Here is a 13482-nt window from a genome sequence, read left to right as displayed (position 1 = left end):
ATAGGCACACACGGTGCCTCTGGAGTTGCCCCATCACTAAGGGATGCTGCTATTGCTCAGAATTTAAGCGTCATGTACTGAGCCAGGAAATTTGGCATTCACATGGGAGATGTACTGGTCAGCCAAACACACCATCTGCACATTCATCGAATGGTAACTCTTCCGTTTTCTGTACACCTGTTCACTGCTGCGGGGGGACCAAGGCCACATGTGTCCCATCAATGGCACCTATGATGTTGGGGATATGTCCCAGGGCATAGAAGTCACCTTTCACTGTAGGCAAATCCTCCACCTGAGGGAAAACGATGTAGCTCCGCATGTGTTTCAGCAGGGCAGACAACACTCTGGACAACACGTTGGAAAACATAGGCTGGGACATCCCTGATGCTATGGCCACTGTAATTTGAAAAGACTCACTTGCTAGGAAATGGAGTACTGACAGCACTTGCACTTGAGGGGGGATTCCTGTGGGATGGCGGATAGGTGACATCAGGTCTGGCTCCAACTGGGCACACAGTTCCAGGACTGTGGTACGATCAAGTCTGTAGGTGATGATTAAATTTCGCTCCTCCATTGTCGACAGGTCCACCAGCAGTCCGTACACCGGAGGATGCCACCATCTCTTCACCTGCCCCAGCGGACGTGCTCTATGGAGGAGAACAGCGAGCAGAGAGTCAACCAACTATGAGTCAACCAACTACGTAAACACAACTTAATCGTAAAATGTTTTCAAATCGACATATGGCTGTATTAGTGTTTAAGTAAGGCCTAGACATGTGTGACACAGTCAAAATTAATGCCATGTGGCCCCCATCACAGCAGCCACAAGGGGGTGAGTACACTCTCATTCAGGTGATTCAGCGCGCATTGTAGGTGTCTGGGTGGGGGAGGTGGGCTGTGGGTTCCCCTAGGCCAGGGCGAGTTTAGTAGGCAAGGTCACTTCTTAAGGCAGGCCCTGTGGCACCCCACCCCACCTGTGTACAGAGCCAACTACACCTAGTCAGGCTCCTGTGACTTCCATGTGTGCAGCAATCGGGCATAGCATTGTAACCCATGTCCCTGTGATTGATTAGTAAGTGCACGGCATAGTGCAGGGGGCTTCTGTGTCTGTAGTGTCCGCCAACGGTAGCGGTATTGGATGCACTCAACATGTCTTTCTTCTATCTCCCCCCCCCTTTTTGTGGTCTCCCTGTGCTGGTGTGCATTAGCATCATCAGGCGGAGGAGCAGTGGCACCGGAGCAGAAGGGAGCTGCATCCCACATGGCCCTGGAGGGCGACACAACGGAGTCAGAAGCCACCAGTGGGACGGAGGGGAGCTCCACGGCGGGGACAGGAGCAGACACCAGCGAAACGGACTCCTCCTCTGATGGGAGCTCCCTTGCGGTGGCGGGCACCTCTGTGCCCCCCGCATCAACAGGTACAGCCGCCACCCCCCCTACCAGCACCGCCCTCCCAGCAGCCCCTAAGCGTTTGCCCCGTGGCCGCTCACCCAGAAGGGTGGGCATCTCCTTCACCTCAGGCACCTCAGCCCCAGCCCCTGTCACCCCTGCTGCCCTCAGTGAGGAGGCCATTGACCTCCTCAGGTCCCTCACTGTTGGGCACTCTACCATTTTGAATGCCATCCAGGGTGTAGAGAGGCAGTTGCAACAGACCAATGCATACCTGGAAGGCATTCATTCTGGTCAGGCAGCCCATCAGCGATCTTTTCAGACTCTGGCCTCAGCACTGATGGCAGCCATTGTCCCTGTCTCTAGCCTCCCCCCTCCAACTTCCTCCACCCAGACCCAAACCCCTGTACCTCAGCCTATCCCAAGAACAGCATGCACACATGTCAACACACAAAGGAAGCTCAGGCAAACATAAGCACCACACATCCCACAGGCACTCACGCAAGCATCATACACATGCAGACATATCAACAGCTACTGCCTCCACTGTGTCCCCCTCCTCCTCGTCTCCCTCCTCCCTCCCAGTCTTGTCTCCACTCACACCTGCATGCACTACATCGTCAGCCACTACCTCCATCACCAGCACACCCACCACCACACCCTGCTCACTTGCACTCACCACCCCCACTACCATTCACACATCCCCTGTGTCCTCTCCCAGTGTGTCTGTGAGCCCACCTCCCAAGGTACACAAATGCAGCCACACACCCACCCAACAGCCATCCACCTCACGACAGCCTCCAGCCCATGCACCTTCACCCAAAGTCAGCAAACGTACACCTCCTACAACCACTACCTCTTCCTCCACTCCCAAAACGCCATCCATCTACCCGTCCCAGTTTGTCCAAAAAACTTTTCCTGTCCAACCTTGACCTCTTTCCCTAACCTCCCCCACCTGTTCAGTCTCCTAGGGCCCGCCTCTCCAGGTCCCAACCAAGCGCCTCAGCCACAACATCAGCGTGAACAGTGGTGCCAGTAGTAACCGGCTTCTGGAGTGCGCCAGGCAGCAGGGCAGCCAGTGTGCCAAGGAGCCAGAGCACGGACAGTCCCCCACCTCAAAAGCACAAAAAGTTGGCCAATACCCGGCGGGAGAGAGGAAGAAAATCTTCCACCAAAGCTGCTCCCAGAGGTACAGTTGGGAGTGTGGAGCCAGCTGCGCCACCACTCAAGTTGGGAAGGGGCACAGTAAAACAGGCAAGTCTGGGAAAACCTGCACGGCGGACAAGACCGCAACAAGCACCGCTGCCAAGGACACCGCCGCCACAAGCACCGCTGCCAAGGACACCGCCGCCACCAGCACCGCTGAACAGGACACCGCCGCCACCAGCACCCCTGAACAGGACACCGCCGCCACCAGCACCGCTGAACAGGACATTGCCACAGGACACTGCCGCCACCAGCACCGCAGAACAGGACACCGCCGCCACCAGCACCGCTACCAAGGACACCGCCGCAACAAGCACAGTTGCCAAGGACACTGCCGCCACAAGCACCGCTGCCAAGGACACCGCCGCAACAAGCACTGCAGGCCAGTGAGCGCCAAAGATTCTGACGCTACTGAGGCCGCTACGAGCAGAATGAAGCACTCTGGCTGCAAAGCCCCCTCCAGAACCAGTGGAGAAATGCATCCACTACCTCAGTCCTTGGCAGGATGAAGCACTCTGGGCACAAAGCCCCCTCCAGAACCAGTGGAGTATCACATCCACTACCTCAGTCCTTGGCAGGATGAAGCACTCTGGGCACAAAGCCCCCTCCAGAACCAGTGGAGAAAGGTATCCACTACCTCAGTCCTTGGCAGGATGAAGCACTCTGGGCACAAAGGCCCCTCCAGAACCAGTGGAGAAAGGCATCCACTACCTCAGTCCTTGGCAGGATGAAGCACTCTGGGCACAAAGCCGCCTCCAGAACCAGTGGAGTATCACACCCACTATCCCAGACCTTGGCAGGATGAAGCACTCTGGGCACAAAACCCCCTCCAGAACCAGTGGAGAAAGGCATCCACTTCCTCAGTCCTTGGCAGGATGAAGCACTCTGGGCACAAAGCCCCCTCCAGAACCAGTGGAGAAAGGCATCCACTACCTCAGTCCTTGGCAGGATGAAGTACTCTGGGCACAAAGCCCCCTCCAGAACCAGTGGAGTATCACATCCACTACCTCAGTCCTTGGCAGGATGAAGCACTCTGGGCACAAAGCCCCCTCCAGAACCAGTGGAGAAAGGCATCCACTACCTCAGTCCTTGGCAGGATGAAGCACTCTGGGCACAAAGCCCCTCCAGAACCAGCGGAGACTGTTTTCCACTTGAGAGACTGTGGCTTTGCACTCCCCAGGATAAAGCAGTGGGCAAACCACCCACTGGAGAGACTTGAGAGACTGTGGCGTTGCACTCCCCAGGATGCAGCAGTAGGCAACCCACCCACTGGAAAGACTTGAGAGACTGTGGCTTTGCACTCCCCAGGATAAAGCAGTGGGCAAACCGCCCACTGGAGAGACTTGAGAGACTGTGGCTTTGCACTCCCAGGATGCAGCAGTGGGCCACCCACCCACTGGAGAGACTTGAGAGACTGTGGTTTTGCACTGCCCAGGATGCAGCAGTGGGCAACCCACCCACTGGAGAGACTTGAGAGACTGTGGTTTTGCACTCCCCAGGATGCAGCAGTGGGCAAACCACCCACTGGAGAGACTTGAAAGACTGTGGCTTTGCACTCCCCAGGATGCAGCAGTGGGCAAACCACCCACTGCAGAGATTTGAGAGACTGGCTTTGCACTACCCAGGATGCAGCACTGGGCAAACCACCCACTGGAGAGACTTGAGAGACTGTGGCTTTGCACTCCCCAGGATGCAGCAGTGGGCAACCCACCCACTGGAGAGACGTGAGAGACTGTGGCTTTGCATTCCCCAGGATAAAGCACTGGGCAAACCACCCACTGGAGAGACTTGAGAGACTGTGGCTTTGCACTCCCCAGGATGCAGCAGTGGGCAAACCACCCACTGGAGAGACTTGAGAGACTGTGGCTTTGCACTCCCCAGGATACATCAATGGGCATGGAGCCCCCTCGTGGATCTGGCATTGTGCACTCATCCGGCTGAGGTGCCCCTCTTCCCTTCCCCCTGATGTGCCTGTTTTATTTCTATCTAATGCCACAGCAGTATTCTCGCCGTCTTGGTCGGGTATTGAGTGTGGGCCTCGCCCATGCATTTTGGGCCCAGTGGTCCACGGACTATGATGGTGGAATACCTTGGACTTGTATTCTTGGTGTATATATTTGTTTAGAGTGTGAATATCTTTATATATGTATATATGTTTGATTAATGTATTTGAAAATATTACAATCGTTCGGCTCATATTTTTTGGTCCATTCTTCCAGTTGGGGTTGGGGGTGGTTAATGTAATGTATCAACATGTACTTGTGTGTGCGTTGTAGTGGGTGAGGGTGGGGGTGTTGCGTGTTGGGTGTGTGTGTCACTGTTTTTTCCCTCCCCCCTCCCCTGTGTCGTAGGTGCAGTACTCACCGTGGTCTTCGCCGCCGTCTTTGTTGTTCCTGGTAGAGGAGCAGGAAGATAAAGGCTGGAAGAATCTGGAGCTCGGGTTCCATGGTGTCCTGATTCCTCGTGGGGTGTGCAGAGGTGAGCGTTTTCCCTTCTAAGTCCTGTTTCCGCTGTGTTTTTGTTTGCGGTGAATCCGCCCCGGAAAAGGTGGCGGATTGGTGGCTTGTAATAATGTGGGCGGTACATTGTCTTCCGCCTGTCTGTTGGCGGTTACCGCCGCGGTGTTTGTTTGTACCGCCTTGGCAGTCGGAGTGTTAAAGTGGCGGTCTATGTTGGCGGTTTCCGCCACGGTCATGATTCCATTTTTTTTACCGCCGGCCTGTTGGCGGTTTTACCGCCGCTTTAACACCGACCGCCAGGGTTGTAATGACCACCTTAGTATCTTTGAACATTGCGGGGGCCAGTAAAATTGTTCAAGATCGAAATCTGGAATCTTTTTGATAGACTTCGACATCATCTGTTTGCAGGAAACTTGGAAAGAAGCTGAAAATCTGCTAGCTGAGTTCCAATAATTCTGATGTCCTGCTGTAAAAGCAAAGTCTAAAGGGCATCCAAAAGGAGGCTTATCAATTTACATAACTACAAGCAAAACCTTCAACTCAAGGAGTATTGATTTGCAACTATCCCATATGCTAGCAGTTATCTTTGAATATTTGCAACCATCCCATATGCTAGCAGTTATCATTGAATATTGGTTACTGGAACGGACATCAATGACTATCATAATAATAAATATCTACATCAATCCTAATGCGGCCCATAAACACATCTTCTAAACATAACTGAAAATGAATTGCTAACTTTAAGAGCCTTGTATGAGGCGCCTCCTGGCTCATCACAGGAGATTTTAATCTAAACATGATTTACAATGGGAAAATAAGTTTTAGAGAAGGTGCTTTGGATCAGAGTCTAGGTATACTGCTGCAAGTATCACTCTTCAAGGATATGGATAAATGTGAATATCCTAAGAGTTTTAGAGGCGTTAGAGCTGAGGGCCCTTAATAGTCGATTCCCTAAAGACTGTCCAATGAACCCGACTCATAAATCAAAGAAATACGCATCAACCCTAGACTATACATTTGCCTCTATGGCCATTTTCAAGCACATCCAGGACTTTAGTATGGAGGTGAGATGCAAAAGTGACCATCATTCACAAATACTGAAAACAGCTAACAACAATCACTATGCGGAGCTGTTGAATAAGATTGGAGAACAGGATCCTGGAAGCCATTACATCCTACCTTGATGCAGAACCGTAAGGATGGTATGGAGCCGTTGGGTACTTTCTCTGCCGTCTGGCCCAGTAACAATATATATTACAAAATTCGTACTGGGTTGTCATTACAGCATCACTGGCTTTTAATTGTCCTTGCTTTTACCAATTACTGTGGAAATCTGTTTTTTGATGTTTTATGGTGCTTTTTGGAGGCTAATTTCTTTTATCTTGTTTGTTGATGGTTTTTTTTATTAATTGTGCAATAAATAAATAAACTTATAAACTGATCCACAACGAAAATGACCAAGGCATTGGCATGATATGTACCAATGGCGCCGAAAAGAATGTGCAGTTCTTCTTAAAGAAAAATGTCAGAAAACATTTTGAGCAAAACAAATATCTTATTTATTAATTGCATGCATCCTTCTTCTTAACGCTGATCTCCTTTCTGTTTGTAGCTATATCAGATTTCTATATTTCTATATTGCCACATATTTCAGTACTTCAAGTTGTGCATTTTACTCTTCACATAAACACCCTCTGGGTCTCAAAATATTGGACTGAATCTCAGCGCATGACAGCATGGTGCACGTTGTAGGGGAGGACTGACGAGCAACGAATGTGATACATGAAGAGACGGAGCTTATCTTTATCACTCTAAATTCACGGCTGTTTATTGAAACCTGCAATATTATGAATTCATTGAGTGCAGTACCTTTGTGCAATCTGACAGATTGCTGAATAACATCATTTAGCTATGTTGTATATTTGCAGTGTAAAGTTCATGTAACCTCAGAGTACTCCTGCATTACACAACGAATCTGTAAATTTAGTACATTTTATGTATATTTTAGCATTGCAGAGTGTTTGCTCTTCAACCCCACATGACTTCAGCCCTGCACAGTGTACCGGCAGTTTAACATTAGTACAACGCCAGAGTAGTATGGCATTGTACAGTTTGCCCCCATTGTAACTCCAGACTACTTCAACGTACAATGTGTCTTCAGTGAAACGTTGGTTTACACAAGACACAGTCAACAGTTTTCATTGCCTCTGAGTCCTAAGAAACTATACTGCTGGGCAGAGGGTTGTATGTACCTGTGGTGATGTGAAAACAGATTGAAGCGCTATTATTCTCAAGCCCTCCCTTCAGAAGCTATCTCCTCCCGAATCACAATGCAGACAGTGATAGAGAAAGCCCTTTTCTCAAGCACCATGTCATTGAACATCGGTCACCCAGGACACCCTTAAAATATTGTTTTCCATTAAACATTCAAGTACAAACATAAAAACATGGATGCCAAAAAATACTAATATCTTTTTTACGGAACAGTTGGGATAAATACGGTATAATTTTAGGATGGATTATACAAATATCCTGAATTATAACCCATTCATGCCGAATGCTTTACCAAGTGAGTTACTACCGCGGCATATTCAATTATATGAAACTAAAGGAAGAATGATAAGTCTGTCAACTGAAATTCCCATGAGATATTATCCACCAGATGTTATCTTTCTCAAAAACAAGTTTCATACAACACTAGGACTAAACACGATTTGCACGATGTGTCTGGATGTTAAACATCTTTGAAAAGTCTATTTTAAGCCAATAAAGTTATTTTTAAAGTGGCACTGCCTTTAGATTTTGATATATCTATGAAATTTAGTTTACGTGCATTTTTAAGCTAAACAGTGAGTGTTTCCGTGAAAATATGCATACCTATAGTGCCTTGGTCCAGGGTAAAACTGTATAATAGAGGCAGATATGCAGAGTTTATTGTTGTATGTGACCAATCAGAAGGACTTTTACATTTCTGCTGTATATTGTTTCTCACATTTTGGCATTTTGGTTACTTAATAGCCTCTTATGCAAGTGTATCCAGGATCATTCAAAATTACAGAAATGTAACCTTTCTCACTGTAAATGAGTTCTATGCTGTAGTGGCGCTGCAGTGGCACCAAGAGGCCTCAGTGACCCCTTGTGCACAGGGCCATGACCCAGGACATGAGATAAGGGTGTTACAGTTTGGACTTCACGCTGAGCAGCAGGCAGTCCCTCTAATTTTACTCGAGGCTGCGGTGGCCCCAGGGTACGTGTGATAACATAGAACAGCTAGAACACTACCTCACTACATTCCTCCCAATGTTGAAAGTTCTGGATATTCAGTAGGGAACTAGTCACTTAACTGGCAAAGTCTCAAAGTTAGGAGCCAAGAGCTGGATGAAGTTACAGTAGGGGTTGGAGCTTATGCTGCTTATTGGTGAGGTAGCCTCTGGAGTTGGCTTGAGGGCTTGCCTTTGAAGTGGCTTCGGGGTGTAAACTGAGGAGCTCCCTTGTTCTTCAAGATTAGGGCCAGGAGACCAAGAGGGGTCGTACTCTTCTTCCAGGTCTCCTTCGACCTCCTGCGGTCCATCTGGTTCACTTTTAGGTGGTCTTGACATCTGTATCTGCTTGAACCACAAAGATGTTTCTGGTTACCATTTCCTCCCCTTTTCTCACAGTGATCGTTGTTTCTTGTCGGTGTACAACGGTCCGTATCCATTTTACATAGGGTGGATGGAATGTTGAACATGATCTCCTGTCTTATAAGATCACTCTGTCGCCTTTCTGGACGAGGGAGTCAGCACTTCTCCTCACGAGCATGGTGCAGCAGTTATTTTGGGTTGTTTGTCTCTGGCTTTCTTGGTAGTTCATCTTTGCGGGACGCCATTCAGGTACTGTTGGGAATACGCTGTGGAGTCCTCTCCTGGACACGCGGGCTGCTGGATCACTCTTAGTGACACAGTGAAGGGTGCTGAAGTAGGTTTGCAGAACGTTATGAAGGCCCCATGCAGGGTCATAATGGTGCGCATCAATCTATCTACGTCTCCGTTAGCATGTGGCCATTGCTGAACTATGTGAAGCAGTGTTATTCTGAGGCTACAGAGATAGTCTTGAAACTCTACTGAAACGAAGGCCCATTGTCTGATCTAAGGACTGTCGACAGGCCAAATACAACAAATGTATTTTCTAGTGCTGCCTTGACGTGACTGAAAGCCATGAAACTCACCAACTCGACCACAGGGAATTTAGAATATGCTTCAAGGTGGACAAGAGCTTGTCAGCATCGACAAAACTTCAGAAGTCGGTGCTAACCAGTGTCCATGGCACCGTGCTGAGGTCTTCTGTTATGATGGGTGACCAGTTGGTCTCCTGCACTGTTGAGTTGACAAGGCATGCACTTGGCTACCTAAGTGTCAATTATTAGGCATGGTTGGAAATCTTGGAATGGGCTTTCTATGAAAGACAACCCATTCCAAGATGACTGCTGATGCCCACACATTAATCATGAAACATGCTGGCAGGTGTATTGGAACTCAGGCAGCCACTTTTTTAATTTACAAATGGCCATGTTACACCAGTATATCAAAATAAAATAAAAATAAAAAAAAGTTGTGCACAGCATGAAAAATCAAAGAAAAGACTGGCCAAAGCCTTCCAGATGCCAGACCAGCATAAATAAAGTAAAAAAATAATTAAACACAGGATGGGCAGCTTTGTCACTAAGTGAGGGAAGTGAGAGATAACAAGCTGCCCATAAGCATGGAGAACGGGTTGGGAGGCATGCCTGGTTCATGCTTGGGGATTGGTGGGCAAGAAAAGAGGAGAGAGAAATTAAACACGTAATTCCTTAAGATGTTTCAGACTCAAAAAAAGGATCCCACTCATGCTTGCAGTGGAAGGACACAACTCATCAGAACAATGTGAGAACAAAATGCTCCTGGGTATAACAAAAGCAAGACCAGAGAGGAAAGCCATTACATGAGGAGCAGTAAAGTAAGATGACATCTAAGTTGTCCAATCATGAGCAAGAGGCTGACCCAAAGCTCACTCTATGTATACTGGAAAGAAAAGGTCTGGTCAATGGTCAGCTAAAGAAATCTGTAGCCAAGATGTGAAAAGGAGAGACTGGTTTGCAATTTAAGGATGAGGCAATTGAGGATGGACTATGATACAAACTACTGCCAAGAGAATGAAAAATGTATCTGGTAAAAATGTATTGAAAATGCTTCATATCTGTATAAATATGCAGAGCATACCTTTCTCGCTCTTGCTCCAGAAGATTGGTAAAATCATCACTCTTGTTCATGTAGTCAGTATGTTTCTGTTTCTCACTCTCCAGTTCGTAGACTGTGCGTCGATGGCACTTCTCTGCTAACAGGAGCTGCTCCAGCATACGCCTATAGGTTTCCTTCTGTTTTTCTTCAAGCCTGTCCAGCTAGTTGCAAGAAATGGAGAACAATCAAGTTTTCAAAGGTTCTTCACCTATGTACTGAAAAGATTGTATTCTGACAAAACACTTCTACTGAGAACCAACACTGTCTCTAAAGTCATTGGCACTGTTATGTTTACATTTCAAAATACAATTAAAAAAAATTCACAGTAAGCTGTAGAACATGCTGTCATATTCAATATATTTTTTACCACTGATTCTGGCTAGCTTTTATTTAAAATACTATTTATATTAAGGAAATTTTTTAACAGGTTGGACTTCCTCTGGTACTCTGGTTCTAGGCCCAATACACATAGGAAAAAACACTCCAAAAGAGGATTTCATTATACAGCAAGAGGACATTTTAGTTACCGGCGAAGAACTTTTGGATTGTTTAAGTGAAATGGTGGCTAAACATGGAATTCAATGGCTGGAGAGTTCCGGATGGGAGACACACTATCGGGGAAAGGCGAAATCAGCATCCCTTTTTTGTGAGAAACAGGAGCTTGAAATGAAAAATGCTATGGGTGAGATACCAGGAGTGCCAGCTGCCACTGAACAGGGGTGGTGGGGTAGGACAGGATGCGACAGGACGGGGGGGTGTTAAAAAAATTAATGAAATAATAATAATAATAATAAATAAAAAACTTACCTTTGAGGGGAGACATGTTCTTCTCCCCTCCGTTCTCGTCCTCTTCCTTTTCCTGGGTGCACACAGGTTCCCAGCCAATCACGACGCTGTTGTCACAAGCAGGACACCAGCATAGTGACTGGTTTGAGCAGCCTGCTTCACCACTCAGTCTGGGAGTGGGAGCCTGTACATGTTCTCCAGTCGGCTGTGCAATACAGCTGAGTAGAGAACATGCAAAGTGTGCATGTCTGTTTGTCCGACGCAACACAGCCGGCTAAACAGACAAGCGCACATTGTAGTGAATAGCCCTCCTCCGGTCCCCTCCTTAAAGCCCAGCCTTGTGCGCCCCTTCTCCCAGGAAAACTAAAATGATAATAAATTAGCATACATTATTATCATTTTATTTTTCTGTTTTAAAATATCCAGCGGGGTGACGCTCCTCTGCTTTAGCGAAGGAGCAGCCCCTGGATACCAGCCACCAACAATTTGCAACATGTCTCATAAACAGGTAGTTTCTTTAATGTATATTTCCTTATTGTAGAGAAAAGCAAAGTTTTACAGAACGTAGCCTTGCTAATGAAACCAGAGCACTGTCATCAAAATAGGAATGATGTAATCAAAGTAAGGCATTTCCATAACCTATTTGCAAGGTAACTTATGCCTATGAAGCACAAAAAAAATCTGCAGAATGTGTTTAATGTTTCTAACCACTTTTTCTGACATTAGATGGGCTCCAATGCACTTTTAATCTACTCATCAAAAGGTAGATTAGGTTCTTGTACAAAAGATAGAGATTTCTTATTCGGGGGGGGTTATTTAACATTATTATTCAGAGATTCTGCAGCGAGCTAGGCTTAAACAGGATGATGACAGTTTACGGCCAGCGAGGAATTGTCATTAATTAGATTAACTTGACTTGGCATCCAACCTTGATGGAAAGACATGCCGTGAGGTGGTGCAACGCCATTAATGGAAGGCATTTTTAGGCAGGAGTAATTTGTTTGTAACTTCCCAGGAAAGTAAGAGTCACTACTAGTGGCTGGTCACCTGATGCAGGTACATGGCTGTACCAGACTAGAGGTGACTGTAACTCCTCATCTTATTTGAAGGCTTTTCTAACACTGAGGTGTAATGATCCTTCCAGGTGGAGTGCAGAGAGAGAGAGGAAAAGAGGGAGTGATAAAAAGAGAGAGAAAGAGTGAGAGCTAAAAACAGAATGAGAGAGAGAAACACAGAAAACTTTCCTGTGCAATTGCTGGGAAGCTCGAGAAAATCGAATGAAGGATCCAAAGGATAAATCATTGTGGCGTTGAAAAACCAGAAGGCCCCTTGGCAGGGATCTTAACTCCTGTACATGGAAGTACTGTAAAAATTCAGCAAGCTTCTCAAGAACATAGATGATTTGATGGAAACCTGAAGCAGAGGTCCACAAGATTATAGACCGGCATGTTTTTAAGAAGAAAGGACAGCTAACAGATAATAAGACTGAAATGTAAACAAGTCGCAGCTTGGATAAAATCCTCATTGAAACATGATGTAAACCTAAGAAGATGTTGGTTCTATGGATGACATTTGTGCACATGAAGCCCAGAATGGTTCCTTCTAAGAATCAGGGAAAGCCTGTGATTTACTACTCTTCTGGGAAGCCAGTGAGAAGCTAAGAATTCTGCTGGTCAAGTTTCCTTTGCTGGGAAGTTATTTCCCCCCCTGCTCCTTTGTTATGAAAATGCATGAGATACTGCCTTGCCAGTACAGAAGGAGCTATCCCATGTGTCGAGTTATTCTGTCTTTGGACAGTATTTTGGTGCCCATTCCTTGGGCTGAGACCTGTCTTCTGATTCTGAATAATGGCGCTATTTTTCAGGTGGTAAAAATATATCGAGAAACCATTTCATTATTATTATTGAAGGGCAAATGTAGCACAGTTGTTGTATGGAGGGTGAGCAATGGAGTGAACCTTGAACTATTTTAATTATTTAACCAACTCTGAACTGTAGCCTTACTTAGGGGGTCATTACGACCCTGGCGGCCCACAGTATGTTGGCGGTAAGACCGCCAACAGGCTGGCGTTGTTCCGCCAGCAATTATGACCGTGGCGGAATTGTCACAGCCATACCGCCGGCCCCTCCACTTTCCCGCCAGGATTCCGCCTGGCGGTCATAATCCCCAGGGCAGCGGTGCCAGGATTATGAGTCCCCGACCGCCGGCCTGTCCATGGCGGTACACACCGCCATAGAAAGGCCGGCGGTAAGGGGACTTGGGGTGCCCCTGGGGGCCCCTGCACTGCCCATGCACTTGGCATGGGCAGTGCAGGGGCCCCCAGGCATAGCCCCGTCGCGCATTTCACTGTCCGAATTTCGGGCTACTGCACCTGCTGCACATCA

General features: G+C 47.3%; 1 protein-coding gene across 4 annotated transcripts in view; it reads right to left on the bottom strand.

Annotated features, from left to right (window-relative positions):
- FILIP1 (filamin A interacting protein 1) overlaps positions 1-13482 on the bottom strand; it is a 602420-nt gene that overhangs the window by 248658 nt on the left and 340280 nt on the right. For all 4 annotated transcript variants that reach the window (XM_069235665.1, XM_069235667.1, XM_069235664.1 and 1 more), the window contains exon 4: positions 10295-10473. In XM_069235665.1, coding sequence (XP_069091766.1) covers positions 10295-10473 — 179 coding nt within the window. The remainder of the gene's footprint in view (positions 1-10294; positions 10474-13482) is intronic.

Source organism: Pleurodeles waltl, chromosome 5 (assembly GCF_031143425.1).
Source record: "Pleurodeles waltl isolate 20211129_DDA chromosome 5, aPleWal1.hap1.20221129, whole genome shotgun sequence".
Taxonomy (NCBI): Eukaryota; Metazoa; Chordata; class Amphibia; order Caudata; family Salamandridae; genus Pleurodeles; species Pleurodeles waltl.
The sequence above is the reverse complement of the archived record's forward strand: the minus strand, read 5'-3'. Positions and strand labels throughout refer to the sequence as shown.